Raw genomic sequence first — 17,859 nt, forward strand, 5'->3', positions numbered from 1 at the left:
TCTTCTCCAACCTCTCTCACTGTCCCTCAACCACTTTCTCCTTTCCACTCTTCAATCTCTCCCTTCTCTTAATTTCAATTCCTTTCATTTTCTGGTTGATACAAAGGAGACACATTTTATCTGTGGACCCAAAACTCCAGCGCCAGTCATGGACTGGGAAGGCAGCCTTCCCTTAGTGTTTAATCATTGCAGGGATGCCTCTCTGATTATTCACCCACGTTTCAGAGGTGTCGGACCACGCAGGGACGCCTGCCTTGGTCTTTCACCCTTAGCGGCAAGTCCCACTTTTCTGGGGGAGAGGCAAGTACCCCAACCCCTTCTTTCCGTGTCTCTACCCCTTCTCTGCTTTTCTAGGGGAGAGGCAAGAACCCCTCAACCCCTTCTCCTTCACCCTTAGCGGCAAGTCCTGCTTTTCTGGGGGAGGGGCAAGTACCTCAACCTCATATCTCTGTGCCCCGATCCTGTATTTCCATGCCCCGACCTCTTATATCTCTGTGCCCTGGTCCCTTATTTCCATGACCCGACTTTGTATCTCTGTGCCCCGACCGCTTTCCCACTTTTCTAAAGGGTAAGAACCCCCAAACCACTTCCCTCCATGTCTCTACTCTCCCTTTTCTTTAAACTTGCCTCCTTCACTATAGGCAACCTTCCACCCTCCATTCCTCCTTCTTCTCCGTTAGCCTGTGTTCTCAAGAACTTAAAACTTCTTCAACTCACACCTGACCTAAAACCTAAATGCCTTATTTTCTTCTGCAATGCCGTTCGACTCCAATACAAACGCGACAGTAGTTCCAAATAGCCAGAAAACGGCACTTTCGATTTTTCCACCCTGCAACATCTAAATAATTCTTGTCGTAAAATGGGCAAACGGTCTGAGGTGCCTGACGTCCAGGCATTCTTTTACACATCGGTCCCTCCCTAGTCTCTGTGCCCAGTGCAACTCATCCCAAATCTTCCTTCTTTCCCTCCTGCCTGTCCCCTCAGTCCCAACCCCAAGCGTCGCTGAGTCTTTCCAATCTTCCTTTTCTACAGACCCATCTGACCTCTCCCCTCCTCCCCAGGCTGCTTCTCACCAGGCCGAGCTAGGTCCCAATTCTTCCTCAGCCTCCGCTCCTCCACCCTATAATCCTTTTATCACCTCCCCTCCTCACACCCAGTCCGGTTTATAGTTTCATTCTGTGAGTAGCCCTCCCCCACCTGCCCAGCAATTTCTTCTTAAAAAGGTGGCTGAAGCTAAAGGCATAGTCAAGGTTAATGCTACTTTTTCTTTATCCGACCTCTCCCAAATCAGTTAATGTTTAGACTCTTTTTCATCAAATATAAAAAACCCAGCCCAGTTCGTGGCTTGTTCAGCAGCAACCCTGAGACGCTTTCTTTTTTTTTTTTTTTTGAGACGGAGTCTTGCTCTGTCGCCCAGGCTGGAGTGCAGTGGCCCAATCTCGGCTCACTGCAAGCTCCGCCTCCCGGGTTCACGCCATTCTCCTGCCTCAGCCTCTCCGAGTAGCTGGGACTACAGGCGCCTGCCACCACGCCCGGCTAATTTTTTGTATTTTTAGTAGAGACGGGGTTTCACCATGGTCTCGATCTCCTGACCTCGTGATCTGCCCGCCTCGGCCTCCCAAAGTGCTGGGATTACAAGCGTGAGCCACTGCGCCCGGCCTGCAACCCTGAGACGCTTTACAGCCCTAGACCCTAAAAGGTCAAAAGGCTGTCTTATTCTCAATATACATTTTATTACCCAATCTGCTCCTGACATTAAATAAAAATCCAAAAATTAAATTCCGGCCCTCAAACCCCACAACAGGACTTAATTAACCTCACCTTCAAGGTGTACAATAGTAGAGGCAGCCAAGTAGCAACATATTTCTGAGTTGCAATTCCTTGCCTCCACTGTGAGACAAACCCCAGCCACATCTCCAGCACAGAAGAACTTCCAAACGCCTAAACCGCGGTGGCCAGGCATTCCTCCAGAATCACCTTCCCCAGGAGCTTGCTACAAGTGCCAGAAATCTGGCCACCAGGCCAAGGAATGCCCACAGCCCAGGATTCCTCCTAAGCCATGTCCCATCTGTGTGGGACCCCACTGGAAATCGAACTGTTCAACTCACCTGGCAGCCACTCCCAGAGCCCCTGGAACTCTGGCCCAAGGCTCTCTGACTGACTCCTTCCCAGATCTTCTCGGCTTAGCAGCTGAAGACTGACACTGTGCGATCGCCTCGGAAGCCTACAAGACCATCACAGACACTCTAGGTAACTCTCACAGTGGAGGGTAAGTCTGTCCCCTTCTTAGTCAATACGGAGGCTACCCACTCCACATTATCTTCTTTTCAAGGGCCTGTTTCCCTTGCCTCCGTAACTGTTGTGGGTATTGACGGCCAGGCTTCTAAACCTCTTAAAACTCCCCAACTCTAGTGCCAACTTAGACAATACTCTTTTAAGCACTCCTTTTTAGTTATCCCCACCTGCCCAGTTCCCTTATTAGGCCAAGACACTTTTTTTTTTTTTTTTTTTTTTTTTTTTGAGACGGAGTCTCGCTCTGTCACCCAGGCTGGAGTGCAGTGGCGCGATCTCGGCTCACTGCAAGCTCCGCCTCCCGGGTTCATGCCATTCTCCTGCCTCAGCCTCTCCGAGTAGCTGGGACTACAGGCGCCCGCCACCACGCCCGGCTAATTTTTTGTATTTTTAGTAGAGACGGGGTTTCACCATGGTCTCGATCTCCTGACCTCGTGATCCGCCCGCCTCGGCCTCCCAAAGTGCTGGGATTACAAGCGTGAGCCACCACGCCTGGCCTAGGCCAAGACACTTTAACTAAATTATCTGCTTCCCTGACTATTCCTGGTCTACAGCTACATCTCATTGCCGCCCTTCTTCCCAATCCAAAGCTTCCTTTGCGTTCTCCTCTTGTATCCCCCAACCTTAACCCACAAGTGTAAGATACCTCTACTGCCTCCTTGGAGACCGATCACACACCCCTTACCATCTCGTTAAAACCTAATCACCCTTACCCCGCTCAATGCCAAGATCCCATCCCACAGCACACTCTAAAAGGATTAAAGCCTGTTATCACTCGCCTGCTGCAGTATGGCCTTTTAAAGCCTATAAACTCTCCTTACAATTCCCCCATTTTACCTGTCCTAGAACCAGCAAAAGCTCCCCCACTGAGTACCTTGTGACCCCCACTCCTGCCCGCCAGAGAAAAACCCCCCTTTGACTATAATTTTCCTTTACCTACCCAAATCCTATAAAACGGCCCCACCCTTATCTCCCTTCACTGACTCTTTTTGGACTCAGCCCGCCTGCACCCAGGTGAAATAAACAGCCATGTTGCTCGCACAAAGTCTGTTTGGTGGTCTCTTCACACGGACGCACATGAAAGTCTGCAGCAATTTTTACAAGAGAGTGGAGGGCCCAGCAAGCTCAGTTGGTAGAGCATGAGAGTCTTACATGGGAGTAAAGTTTATTTTCTTTTTCTTTCTCTCTTTTTTTTTTTTATTTTTGAGACGGAGTCTCGCTGATTTATGCCATTCTCCTGCCTCAGCCTCCTGAGTAGCTGGGACTACAGGTGCCCACCACAACGCCCGGCTAATTTTTTGTATTTTTTTTAGTAGAAACAGGGTTTCACCGTGTTAGCCAAGATGGTCTCGATCGCCTGACCTTGTGATCCGCCCGCCTCGGCCTCCCAAAGTGCTGAGATTACAGGCGTGAGCCACCACACCGGGCCTTTCTTTTTTTTTTTTAAAGACAGGGTCTCGCCAAGCCTGGTGGCTCACGCCTATAATCCCAGCACTTTGGGAGGCTGAGGCAGGTGGATCACCTGAGGTCAGGAGTTCGAGACCAGCCTGGCCAACATGGCAAACCCTGTGTCTACTAAAAATACAAAAATTAGTCAGGGGTGGTGGCATGTGCCTGTAACCCCAGCTACTCAGAAGGCTGAGACAGGAGAATCACTTGAACCCAGGAGGCAGAGGTTGCAGTGAGCTGAGATTGCACCACTACACTCCAGCCTGGGAGACGGAGCAAGACTTTGTCTCAAAAAAAAAAAAAAAAAAAGTTGCCAGGTGTGGTGGTGGGTGCCTCTAATCCCAGCTACTTGGGAGGCTGAGGCAGGAGGATTGCTTGAGCCCACAAGTCCAACCTAGGCAACACAGAGAAACCCGCATCTCTCTTAAATAAAAAATTTAAAAAGAGGGTAAAATCACAGCCTTTGGAGTCAGACTGACCAATCTGGGTTCTAATTCTGGTTCTGCCTCTTTGAATTGACTATGTGACCATGAGCAAGTTACTTTGTTTTTGGAGCTTATTTGTACAAATAGAAAGAGCACCTGGCCTGATCAGGCTCTTCTGATCTTTAGTAGACATGAGCCAGGCATGCTGGACACCCTGCAGTGTTTGGGACAGTCCTGAAAAACAGATCATTGTTCCATGTCCTGCACAAATTTCTAATGTCCTATAAGTTATTTACATGAGTGGAAAACCTGTTTATAGTTATGAGCTGAAAACCCTAACTCTGTTAGTTATGTAAACACATTATATTATATACACAGTTTTAGTATATACTGAATTTTCCAGGAATGTAGCTAAATGTAAATCAAAAGAAGAATTTTCCTTACATGGGTTCAGATCTTTACAAGGAGTCATTCACCATTCACAAGATCATGTCTCTGAAGTTAACATGCCTGTATCAGTCTATATTTAAGAGTGGTCCCGGCCGGGCGCGGTGGCTCACGCTTGTAATTCCAGCACTTTAGGAGGCTGAGGCGGGCGGATCACGAGGTCAGGAGATCGAGACCACGGTGAAACCCCGTCTCTACTAAAAATACAAAAAATTAGCCGGGCGTGGTGGCGGGCGCCTGTAGTCTCAGCTACTCAGAGAGGCTGAGGCAGGAGAATGGCGTGAACCCGGGAGGCGGAGCTTGCAGTGAGCCGAGATTGCGCCACTGCACTCCAGCCTGGGCGACAGAGCGAGATTCCGTCTCAAAAAAAAAAAAAAAAAAAAAAAAGAGTGGTCCCAGGCCAGGCTCACACCTGTAATCACAGCTGCTTGGGAGGCCAAAGAGGGAGGATCACTTGAGGCCAGGAGTTCATGAAAAAAGAAAAGAAAGAAAGAAGAAAGAAGGAAGGAAGGAAGGAAGGAAGGAAGGAAGGAAGGAAGGAAGGAAGGAAGAGAAAACAAAAAAGAGAACAGTCCCACTTCACAATGACCATTTCAGATGTCTTCTAGTTTGATCCTGACCAAGGCTGTGCATATGGAAATGTAGATTTCTTTCTTTTTTTTTTCTTGAGATGGAGTCTTGTTCTGTCACCCAGTCTGGAGTGGAATGGCGTGATCTCTGCTTGCTGCAACCTTCACCTCCCAGATTCAAGTGATTCTCCTGCCTCAGGCTCCCTAGTAGCTGGGATTACAGGTTTGCAGCATCACCACACATGGCTAATTTTTGTATTTTTAGTAGAGACAGTGTTTCACCATATTGGCCAGGCTGGTCTGGAACTCTCCACCTCAAGTGATCCACCTGCCTCAACTTCCCAAAATGCTGGGATTACAGGCGTGTGCCACTGTGGCCGGCCAATATTTCACTATTATATTATTATTTTTATTATTTATTATTATTATTTTGGTAGAGATGGAGTTTTGCCATGTTGCGGAGGCAGGTTTCCAACTCCTGGGCTCAAGCGATCCGCTGCCTCGGCCTCCCAAAGTGCTGGGATTACAGGCGTGCACCACCGCGCCCAGCCTACGTCTTTCTTTTAAGGCCACCCCTTCTTCCCACCTCCAAGCGTTCCAGAATCCACAGTGATTTATTCGTCCGAAAGAGCAGGGGAGTGAGGGAGGACTGGTTTCTGAGGGTGCTGGCGGAGCAACTGGAGTCGGGGGTCCACGGCGGTCATGACTATCGACACACGATGGCGCTGTTGAGGCTCGGTCCTGCGCATTCCCGAGAGTCAGGAGCCCTGGAAGAAGTTGCAGGCTTCTCACCTCCTACGCAGCCACTGCACTCCTAAGCGCAACCACTGAGTCAGAGAGGCAGGGCCAGAGAGGAGTTTGGCATCACCGGATAAAAATCAGCCTCAATTTACATCCCCTACGTGCGGCTAAAAGTTAAAATGGAGAGATCTGGGCCCTGCGCTTCACACCACCTACATAACATCAACGCCTGGATGTCAAATTTAGCCAGAGCTGCGTATTGTTTTCATCCTCACCCGTCCTCAAGAATCTCCCATCCCAGCATATGGCATCACTATTCCCCCAGCTCTTCAGTCCAGAGAATTGGAAATGTCATTGATTCTTCCTTTGCCTTCATGCCGCACGTCTAGCCCATCTCTAAGTGCCCTGGAGTCCAGCCCTCCCCCCATTATCTCTCCAATCTGTCCACTTCTCCCCATTCATGCATCCGCCGCTCATGGCCAAGCCCTCACCATTGCTTGCCTGACCGAAGCCACTCCTGCCTCCAACAAGCTCCTCGGCAGGCCACACACAGCTGGAGGGACCTCCTTAAACATAAACCGGCCGGGCACGGTGCCTCACGCCTGTAATCCCAGCGCTTTGGGAGGTCAAGGCAGGTGGATCGCCTGAGGTCAGCAGTTCAAGACCAGCCTGGCCAACATGGTGAAACCCTATCCCTACTAAAAATACAAAAATTAGCTGGGCATGGTGGTACACACCGGTAATCCCAGCTACTGGGGAGGCTGAGGCGGGAGAATTGCTTGAACCCGGGAAGCAGAGGTTGCAGTGAGGGGAGATCCTGCCACCGCACTCCAGCCTGCGCAAGAGAGCAAAACTCTGCCTCAAAAACAACTGCCAGGCACGGTGGCTCACTCCTGAAATCCCAGCACTTTGGGAGGCAGAGGTGGGCGGATCACGAGGTCAGGAGTTTGAGACCAGCCTGGCCAACATAGTGAAACCCCGTCTGTACTAAAAATACAAAAAATTAGCTGGGCATGGTGGAGGGCGCCTGTAATCTTGGCTACTTGGGAGGCTGAGGCAGGAGAATCACTTGAAGCCGGGAGGCAGAGGTTGCAGAGAGCCGAAATCATGCCACTGTACTCCAGCCTGGGCAACAGAGCGAGACTCCATCTCAAAAAAAAAAAAAAAAAAATTACAATATCACATTACTTAAGATGGGATATAGGTGAATTTGATCAAGTATGATAAGGTTGGGGCTCCCAAGAGGGACTAAGGTCAACAAGGGTGAAAAAATGGCACAGCTTGGCCCTTAGTTGGTTTGCCCTAATATTTGTAGAATGAATGGATGGATGGATGGATGGATGGGCATATGAATGGATAGAATGGATGGATGGATAGAAGGATAGACATTCCAGGCCCCAGGCTGGAGTGCAGTGGTGCGATCTCGGCTCATTGCAAGCTCCGCCTCCCAGGTTCACGCCGTTCTCCTGCCTCAGCCTTCCGAGTAGCTGGGACTACCGGCGCCCGCCACCACGCATGGCTAATTTTTTGTATTTTTAGTAGAGATGGGATTTCACTGTGTTAGCCAGGATGGTCTCGATCTTCTGACCTTGTGATCCGCCCACCTCGGCCTCCCAGAGTGCTGGGATTACAGCTGTGAGCCACCGCGCCTGGCCATGGGCCTCATGTTTTGAGACCAGACTTCTTTCCTAGACTGAATTCATCTCAGGGACTGTCCCTCAGCCTTTCATGGGCAGCTCTGATCCACCTCCAGATCTTCCTACTGAATCACGTCAAGAGTTAGATTGGGATACTGACTTTCCCCACTTCCACTCCCATCCCTAAAGGCCCCAGGGCTTCATACACAAATGGATTCACATCCTCCTCACTACTTTCTTTGCCAAGATCTCAGGCTATAGCACTTCAGAGCTTTCCAAAAGCTTCCTGTTACACCCTAATCCCAGAATGACCTCTAACTCACCTCACCTTTGCATAACTCAGAGGAGACATTCAACAATCATAATAATACTCAGCTAGTGCTTGCTTTGGGCTCAGTGCTAAATCCTTCTCAGGAATTATCTTTTAATTTAAAAAGGTCATCTTAGGTGGTCTGAGGCCTGCAGACCTAGGAGGGCATGACATCTTAACGATTAAATCTCTGCCTTAACCAGCTGGCAAGTCGTCATTTGGAGGTTTGGTCAGATTTACGTATACTGATTTAAAACCTGAAACTAGCCGGGCGCGGTGGCTCACGCTTCTAATCCCAGCACTTTGGGAGGCCGAGGCGGGCGGATCACGAGGTCAGGAGATCGAGACCACGGTGAAACCCCGTCTCTACCAAAAATACAAAAAAATTAGCCGGGCGTGGTGGCGGGCGCCTGTAGTCCCAGCTACTCGGAGAGGCTGAGGCAGGAGAATGGCGTGAACCCGGGAGGCAGAGCTTGCAGTGAGCCGAGATCGCGCCACTGCACTCCAGCCTGGGTGACAGAGCAAGACTCCGTCTCAAAAAAAAAAAAAAATAAATAAAATAAAATAAAAAAATAAATAAATAAATAAAACCTGAAACTAGACACACACCTGGACTAACACCACCATCTGTGGGGTGGGGGTGGGGAACAAGTGTGGAAGCCTGTGATGCAAGAGCTGCAAGAAATCTGTTTGGGCCAGGTGTGGGGGGCCCATGCCTGTAATCCCAGCACTTTGGGAGGCCAAGGTGGGAGGATTGCTTGAGGTCAGGGGTTTGAGGCCAGGCTGGGCAACATAGTGAGACACTGTCTCTACAAAAAAAATTTTTTTTTCTTTCTGAGATTAAAGTCTCACTCTGTTGCCCAGGCTGGAGTGCAGTGGTGCGATCTCGGCTAACTGCAACCTCCGCCTCCTGGGTTCAAGCGATTCTCCTGCCTCAGCCTCCCGAGTAGCTGGGACTATAGGCACGCACCACTACACCTGGCTAATTTTTTGTGCTTTCAGTAGAGACAGGGTTTCACCATGTTGGCCATGCTGGTCTCGAACTCCTGACCTCAAGTGATCCACCTGCCTCGGCCTCCCAAAGTGCTAGGTTTACGGGTGTGAACCACCGCATCCACCCTAATTTTTGTATTTTTAGCAAAGATGGAGTTTCGCCATGTTGCCCATGCTGGTCTCAAACTCCTGACCTCAAGTGATCCACCCCACCTCAGCCTCACAAAATGCTGGGATTATGGGCAGGAGTCATTGTGCCCAGCATACAAAAAAAGTGTTTTTTTTTTTTTTGAGATGGAGTCTCGCTCTGTTGCCCAGGCTGGAGTGCAGTGGCGCGATCTCAGCTCACTGCAAGCTCTGCCTCCCGGGTTCACGCCATTCTCCTGGCTCAGCCTCCCGAGTAGCTGGGACTACAGGTGCCCGCCACCACACCTGACTAATTTTTTGTATTTTTAGTACAGATGGGGTTTCACTGTGTTAACCAGGATGGTCTTGATCTCCTGACCTCGTGATCCACCTGCCTTGGCCTCCCAAAGTGCTGGGATTACAGGTGTGAGCCACTACACCCAGCCCAAAAAAATTTTCTTAAAGAAAATGGAAAAATTATAAATTGTCTCTCTCTCTCTGTTTTTGCCATATCTGTGGAGTCCTGATGTTAGAAATGCTTCCTCCCTAGTGCCACAAAGAAATAGCACTTGAACATAAACTTAATTTTCTCAGCAAGGCCATTTTTGCTTCCTGCAGAAAGGGTATACTCACCAGCAGTTTTACCACAAGAGTGCACTGAACAAAGGAGACTGGGTTGTTTATAACCTGATGGATCCTCCCTACTGCTGTGTCCAGTTTCCACTGGCTGGAAGGGGACCTCATATTCTATATTTGTCCTGATTGGCTAGCAACTTAGAACTTTCAAAAAGAGGCAAAGGCAGAGAACAAAGGAAGGAGGAAGTAACTTGTGGAATGCTGAGAAAGGTAAAACACCTCCAAATAAGGAGGAGGAACAGGCTATGACCTAATGCTTGCTTGGACCAGTATAAGCATGCCAGGGCAAGTATTTAGGCTAAATTGTGGGAGCTAAGAACACAAAGCACATTGATTTTTTTATTACAGCTAGCAGATATCTAAGAATGTTAGCACAGATACTTGAATACATTTTGCTTCTAAGAGAAGTTACTATTTATTCCTAATTAGACAGGGAGGAAAATCTCTTTGAAGAGGAATCTCTACTTTACTTTTTACACTGATAAAATCAGTAAGCAACAAGAAATGAGTCCCAGGTAGGGGAGAACAATTGTTCCAAGAGACAGTTAATCACAGACAAGTCACTGGCACAACTTCTGTTCCCCAATACCTCACTTGGCATGTAGCCCCTCCAGGACGACCCTGTAAAACTTCCCTCCAGCCCCTGCCTCTTTGCAGACAGCCCCTTCTCTGCTGTGCTGCCCATTGCTTCCTTGCAATGTACTTTCCCTCTGATAAATCTGCCTTTCTTTCCCCATGATTGTCTTGGTAAATTATTTTACTGCCTACAACACTGGCTCCAGCCAGTCGCACCTGCAACATATTTCTCTCTGTCTCTCCCTCTCTCTTTTTTTCTTTTTTGTAGAGACAGAGACAGAGACTCCGTCTCCTTTTTTTTTTTTTTTTTTTTTTGGAGACAGAGTCTTGCTCTGTTGCCAGGCTGGAGTGCAATGGCACGATCTTGGCTCACTGCAAGTTCCGCCTCCCGGGTTCATGCCATTCTCCTGCCTCGGCCTCCCAAGTAGCTGGGACTACAGGCACCTGCCACCAAGCCTGGCTAATTTTTTGTATTTTTAGTAGAGACGGGGTTTCACCATGTTAGCCAGGATGGTCTCAATTTGGGATCCACCGGCCTTGGCCTCCCAAAGTGCTGAGATTACAGGCATGAGCCACTGCGCCCGGCCTCCGTCTCCATTTTAAAAAATAATAATAATAATAATTTTTTAAAATCTCAAGGGCTGAGCACAACGGTCCATGCCTGTAATCCCAGCACTTTTGGGAGGCGGGTGGATTACTTGAGCTTAGGAGTTCAAGACCAGTCTGGGCAACATGGTGAAACCCCATCTCTACTAATAATACAAAAATTAGTCAGGCATGGTGGGACATGCCTGTAATCCCAGCAACTGAGGGGTCTGAGGCACAAGAATCACTTGAACCCAGGAGGTGGAGATTGCAGTGCACTGAGATCATGCCATTGCACTCCAGCCTGGCTGACAGAGTACAACTCTGTCTCAGAAACAAACAAGAAAAATATTTTTAAAAAGAAATCTCACCAGGGACGGTGGCTCACACCTGTAATCCCAGCACTTTGGGAGGCTGAGGTGGGCAGATTGCCTGAGGTCGGGAGTTGGAGACCAGCTTGATCAACATAGAGAAACCCCGTCTTTACTAAAAAAATACAAAATTAGCCAGGAGTGGTGGCGCATGCTTGTAATCCCAGCTACTCAGGAGGTTGAGGCAAGAGAATCGCCTGAACCTAGGAGGCAGAGGTTTCAGTGAGCCAAGATCGTGCCATTGCACTCTGGCCTGGGCGACAAGAGCAAAACTCCATCTCAAAAATAAATAAATAAATAGTAGAAATTGGGTGACTCCAAAGCCTGTGTCTTTCTGCTACCATGGGGATAAGGGGGAACAAGGCACCAGGAGGTCCTTTTTTGAGACAAAATCTTGCTCTGTCACCCAGGCTGGAGTGCAGTGGCACGATCTCGGCTCACTGCAACCTCTGCCTCCCGGGTTCAAGCAATTCTCCTGCCTCAGCCTCCCGAATAGCTAGGATTACAGGTGTGCGCCACCATGCCCAGCTAATTTTTGTATTTTTAGTAGAGATGGTCTTGCCCAGGCTGGTCTTGAACTCCTGACCTCTGGTGATCCACCTGCCTCGGACTCAAAAAGTGCCGGGATTACAGGTGTGAGCCACTGCGCCCGGCCAGGAGGTCCTTTTTGACATTGGTTTCATCTCATCTTCTGCCATGGCCCTGTGCTCACTGCCTATTCATAGAGCCCCACTGCCCCACTTTGCCCCAACCATTAAAGTCTTCTGTCCTGTAGACTCCTAACTGTTGTCAACTTTTAACCATGAACTCAGCTGAGAGACTAGGCCACTGGCCTGGGAGGAAAGAAAAAGAAAAAACAAATTGGGCAACTGCTATGTGCTGAGCAGCCCAATCACTGTGCCCAGCAGGGGGGTTCCCATATCTCCTCTCATTAATGCCCACAAAGACCCCCGAAATCTACTCGCTCATGCCCAGGCTGGTCTCCAACTCCTGAGCTCAAGTGACCTGCCCACCTTAGCCTCCCAAAGTGGTAGGATTATAGGCGTGAGCCACTGCGCCCAGCCACCATAATCAATTTTAGAATATTCTCGTCACCCGTAAAATAAACCCCATACCTGTTAGCAGTCACTCTCATTTCCCCCAACCTCCCCTGGCCCCTGGTAACCATTAATCTAATTTTTATTTCTATGAATTTGCCTATTCTGGATATTTCATATAAATGGAATCATCCAATATGTGATCTTTTGTGTCTGAGGTCTTTCATTCAGCATGATTTTTTTTGTTTTTGTTTTGTTTTGTTTTGTTTTGTTTGAGATGGAGTCTTGCTCTGTTGTCCAGGCTGGAGTGCAGTGGTGCAATCTCTGCTCACTGCAACCCCTGCCTCCCAGGTTCAAGGAATCCTCCTGCCTTAGCCTTCTAAGTAGCTGGGACAGGCATGCACCACCACACCCAGATAATTTTTGTATTTTTGGTAGAGATGGGGTTTCACCATGTGGACCAGGCTGGTCTCAAACTCCTGACATCAGGTGATCTGCCAGCCTCAGCCTCCCAAAGTGCTGGGATTACAGCTGTGAGCCACCGCACCTGGCCTCCATGTTGTCCTTTTTATTATAAGTATTGCTATCCTAGTGTGTGTGCAGTGGTATCTTATTGTGGTTTTGATTTGCATGTCTTTAGTAAATATGATATTGGGCATCTTTGTGTTTATGGGCCATTTGTATATCTTCTTTGGAGAAATGTCTATTCAAATCTTTCACCAGTGTAAAAACTGAGTTATTTGCCTTTCTTGTTAAGATTTATATATTCTAGATACGATTCCCTTATCAGGTTTATGATCACAGATATTTTCTCCTATCCTGTGTCTTTCACTTGCTTGATGGTGTCCACAGAAGCATAAGTTTTACACTTTGATCTATCACTTATTAACTGTAAGACCTGAGCAGGCCTGATGCAGTGGCTCACGCCTGTAATCCCAGCACTTTGGGAGGGCAAAGTGGGACGACGGCTTGAGCTCAAGAGTTCCAGGCTGCAGAGAGCTATGATTGCACCACTGCATTCCAGCCTGGATGACAGAGAAGGACCTGGTCTCTAAGATTTTGAGTAAATTGCTCTGCTTCTCTGAGCATTTCTCACCTGTGAAGTGAGCATGATGATGTCTTGTAGGTATAGGATAAAACTATAATGAGGTGAGAAATACAAAGCCCAGATCACAGGGCTTGGTTAGGCTCAGGTAGAATCTATACTTAGCCGAGACTCTTGTGGGAGGAAGGGAATGTCTCTGAGGCTGCAGGTCATGGGTGATCCACAGGCCTCCCCATGCCTCTTTCCCCCATTATTTCCACTGTATGTGTTTATTGGCTCTGTCTTAACTTACTTCTTGAGGGCAGAGATTTCTCAGCTTTCCTGATTGCTGCTTCTTCAGTGCCTAGCACAGTGCCTCACCTATGGACAATGTACATCAAATATATGATGGATGAATGAATGAATGAAAAGAAAATGAAATCCCCCACCCAAGGCTGCACTCCAGCCTGAGCAACAGAGCAAGACCCTAGCTCAAAAAAAAAAAAAAAAAAAAATATATATATATATATATATATATATATATATATATATATATTTGGGGCCAGGCATGGTGGCTCACGCGTGTAATCCCAGCACCTTGGGAGGCCAAGGTGGGTAGACCACAAGGTCAGGAGGTCAAGACCATCCTGGCTAACACAGTGAAACCCCGTCTCTACTAAAAATACAAAAAATTAGCTGACCGGGATGGTGGGCGCCTGTAGTCCCAGCTATTCAGGAGGCTGAGGCAGGAGAATGGCATGAACCCGGGAGGCGGAACTTGCAGTAAGCCGAGATTGCGCCACTGTACTCCAGCCTGGGAGACAGAGCGAGACTCCCTCTCAAAGAAAAAAAAATGTATATATATATATATACACACATATATATACACATATATATACACACACACGTTTATACACGTGTGTGTGTGTGTGTATATATATATATATATATTTTTTTTTAAAGAAACTCAAAAAATTAGCCAGGTGCAGTGGTAAGCAGCTGTAGTCCCAGCTACTTAGGAGGCTGAGGCCGGAGGATTGCTTGAGCCTGAGTTCAAGCTGCAGTGAGCTATGATCAGGCCACTGCACTCCAGCTTGGGCAACAAAGCAAGACCCCATCTCTAAAATTGAAAAAAAAAAAAAAATCCAGGTGCTGTGGCTCATAGCTGTAATCCCAGCACTTTTGGAGGCTGAGGCAGGTGGATCACCTGAGCTCAGGAGTTTGAGATCAGCCTGGCCAACATTGTGAAACCCCGTCTCTACTAAAAATACAAAAATGAGCCAGGCGTGGTGGCAGGCACCTGTAATCCCAGCTACTCAGGAGGCTGAGGCAGGAGAATCGCTTGAACCAGGGAGGCAGAGGTTGCAGTGAGCTGAGATCGCACCACTGTACTCCAGCCTGGGCAACAGAGTGAGACTCTGTCTGAAAAATAAATAAATAAAAATTAAATTAAATTTAAAAATTGTAACACTTATCCCCACAGCATAAAACAGATACTGGAGGTGGGTATGGGAAGGCTTACTTTTCAGGACACATTCTGGTATACTTTGTACAATGTGCATGTAACTGGTAAAAATTTAATTAATTTTCGTCTTCCAAATAGTGTTTGAGAACTAAAAGAGGTGACAATTTAATGTAGTGTGATAGGAATGCTAAAGTGAGTTGTTCCAAAGATCAACTTTGCCTCTGACTTTTCCCACTACAATTAACTCCAAGGTCTCAGTTCTTTTGATATAGGAGATTTGGGTTGTATTGTGCAAGGCTTGACATAATGTGACTACTAGGCTTGGGGATTCTTTTATGAGAATTTCACTAAGAAAACAACAGTTTTAGTCTCAATCCCTTCATAGTTGGAAGCATAATGTTCCTGAACCCTCCACTCCCAGATATAGACAAATATTTCTTCTTCCAAAGCAGTAAAGAGGTCTAGATGAGCTGCTGGCCATTTAGGGGTGAGGGAGGCATTTGAAGGCACTGGGCCTGGTCAAGGCATAATAGGGGTGTTCCCAGGAGCTACTAAAGGCTGGCTGCTGAGCTCCTGAACAGGGTTGACTGGTGGGGATCCTTCAGGGCTGAGACCAGGTGGCGAACCCGCCGCTGCTGTTGCAGCCAATAGAGCATCTCCACTTTGTCGCTCTTCATCTTGTCCAGGTAGCGCCGCCCCTTGAAGATCACTGGCTCACCAAAGATTAACTCTATCTCCTCCAGGAGGGAAGCCAAAGAAGACTCCATTAAGTTGAGCTTCCTGTGGAGATGGCTTCGGATCTGATTCTCCTCCAGGAAGTGACTGGAGCTCAAGTTGGTCTTTTTGAAGAAGCGGTTGGGGTTGGAAGCTTGTCCCTCAAACCACTCTAGTCTTGCCAGCAACGCCTCCCGCAGCTGAATGGGCTTCCGGGCCCGCTCCCAGGCATTCACCAATGAAGGCAGCTGCCTCAGGCGGGCTTTGGAGCTATATTTAATGGCCATGTCCACCTGGTCCTTGTTGGGGACCTCAAGCATGGACCACAGTTGTTCCAGACGCTTCTGCAGGCTCAGAATTTTGTGGGGTTCTCCCAGGCGGGGTGTCTTTCCAGCTACTAGCCTGTGCTCTAGCACAGTGTTCCAATCCCACTCTCCTGGCACAAAGTCTGGTTCTTCATCTTCTAGCAATGGGGGAGGGTGCTGAATCTCTAGGGACTCTCTGACAGGGGCCACAATCTCCATAGGAACCTCTTCTTCATGCCTTTGAAAGATGACATGAAGGAAATCTGTTTCATGGTTGGTGAGGTACTTGAAGTAGTCATCCACAGACAAGGTGGTTTTCCATGAGTTTATCAAGGAGGCCTTGTTTGACCACTTCTCCCAGCTTTTGGTAGCTTGGAGTGATGGGAGGGAGGGCATCTTCTCAGTATTGGACTGTAAAGTGTTTGCTCTCTGGGAGTAAAGTCCAACCAGCTCAGGGTTGATGATTTGAGACTGTTTTTCTTGACGTAGAAAGGCTGAGGACAGGAAGGCCGACCAGTCTTTATCTGCTGCAGGCTCAACTAGGAGCCCTTGATCAAAATGTAAGTGGTCTGAAGAGACATGGCTCATCAACTCCTTGTAGATCTCCCTGGTAGTACTGCCAACAAAGTTATCAATATCCATTTTTTCAATGGCTTTGGGATCCAGTTCACCAGCCAGATGGTTATACAGGGCTCTGGCCCCCTCAATGTGGAAAGAGTCTAAGAAGTTTCTATCTGAGACCTGTACGGCAGCCGCCTGGACCACGACCTCATTTCTAAGCTTCAAAGTAATGGTCACTAGCTGTGGGTGAAGTGGAAAGGATTTGGGGGGCTGGGGGTCCCACTGCCCAGAGGCTTCTTCCTCCTGGAGGTTCCTCAACATCTTCTCCAGCTCCTCCAGGCGATGCCCTGCAGCTGGGTGACGGGTCACAACCCCCAGGAGAGGAGGCAGGCCTGAGTCCAGTGGTGGGTAGCGAGTCCCCTCCAACTTCATCTTCTTTATCAACTGCTTCAGATCCTCAGCCACGATGTGTCCAGTCAGCTCTGGTTTGCTCTCTGTAGCCAAGACCAGCGGGGTTAACGGGCGAGATGGGAGTGGAGGAAGGCCCAACTCATCTGCCAGCCTCCAGCCCTCACGCAGGGAGGGCATGGATTGGCCTCTCCGGAACTCAGAGTAGAAAGGCGAGGGGGAAGCCCTGCTGGTGGGAGCCACAGGATAGCTGGGCAGCGACACCATCTGTGAGGAACTGATGTCGATTTCTCTCTTCTTTCCTATGGAGGGCAGCCAGTGGAGAGGCTTTTTCCTCTTCAACCGAGGGATGGACTTCAATTCCTTCACTGGATCCATCCTTCCTGGCTCATTGAGAAACTCTGGTGGACGGCTGAGTTGGATGAGGTAGTTCAGGTTGAGGTTAGAGCACTGCACTTGGGCGAAGCCAGTGCTGTGAGGCCAGGGGATAGGGCACAGTTTGAACGTCCCAGTGGGGCAGACGGGGCGCAGCTTGTCCACATCTCCAGAGGCCTGCTCTGCCCTCAGCAGGGCCTGGAAGTCAGCGAGCAGGCCACGGTAGACGTCGGGACTAGTAAGGAAGAGTGTGCAGTCCCTGGCGAGGCTGGCGGCCAACCGGGTGAGGGTGGCTGATTCAGTGAAGACCCCCCTGGGGGTCGACATGGTCACCAGCAGGTGCAGGTAGCGCAAGAAGAGCTGCTCGCTGCTCAGCAGCACGTAGGCCTCGAGCCGCTTCCGCAGCTTCTGGTTGTTTTTGTGGCTCAGACTAAGTTCGGCGGGTGGCTCCCGCCAGCTGCACTTCAGCTCGTCCAGGATGACCTTGATGAGACGTAGTCGGGCCTCAGGAGGCACTCGCGCTGCTATCCCGCTGCTGGCCAGCAGCTTGGCCACCTGGCTGCACAGCGACGCCACCGTCAGCTTCGCGAGAGGGAAGGACTGCAGAATCCGGCCCTCCTGCGGGGGGCGCTTCTGAGGCTCTGGGGACGTCGCCCTAGTGGGGAAGAGCGACAGCGGACGCAGCAACCGGTGGTAAAACCGCTGGAGTTCAGGCTCGGGCTTCGGGGGCTCCATCTTAGAGCCGGCGGCTGCCACAGTCTGGGAACAGAAAGCCGAGTGGTTACTAAGGCAACCAGGAGCCCGACAGCCTGA

At 49.1% G+C, this 17,859-nt stretch overlaps 1 protein-coding gene across 1 annotated transcript; it reads right to left on the minus strand.

Annotated features, from left to right (window-relative positions):
- Nucleotides 1-14,999: 14,999 nt before the first annotated feature.
- On the minus strand, nucleotides 15,000-17,851 carry CCDC87 (coiled-coil domain containing 87). The gene has a single exon (XM_055266346.2). It carries the CDS (start codon nucleotides 17,779-17,781, stop codon nucleotides 15,235-15,237), a length of 2,547 nt encoding a protein of 848 aa, XP_055122321.2. The 5' UTR covers nucleotides 17,782-17,851; the 3' UTR covers nucleotides 15,000-15,234.
- Between the last annotated feature and the right edge of the window lie 8 nt (nucleotides 17,852-17,859).

This window comes from Symphalangus syndactylus, chromosome 1, assembly GCF_028878055.3.
Source record: "Symphalangus syndactylus isolate Jambi chromosome 1, NHGRI_mSymSyn1-v2.1_pri, whole genome shotgun sequence".
NCBI classification, from domain to species: domain Eukaryota; kingdom Metazoa; phylum Chordata; class Mammalia; order Primates; family Hylobatidae; genus Symphalangus; species Symphalangus syndactylus.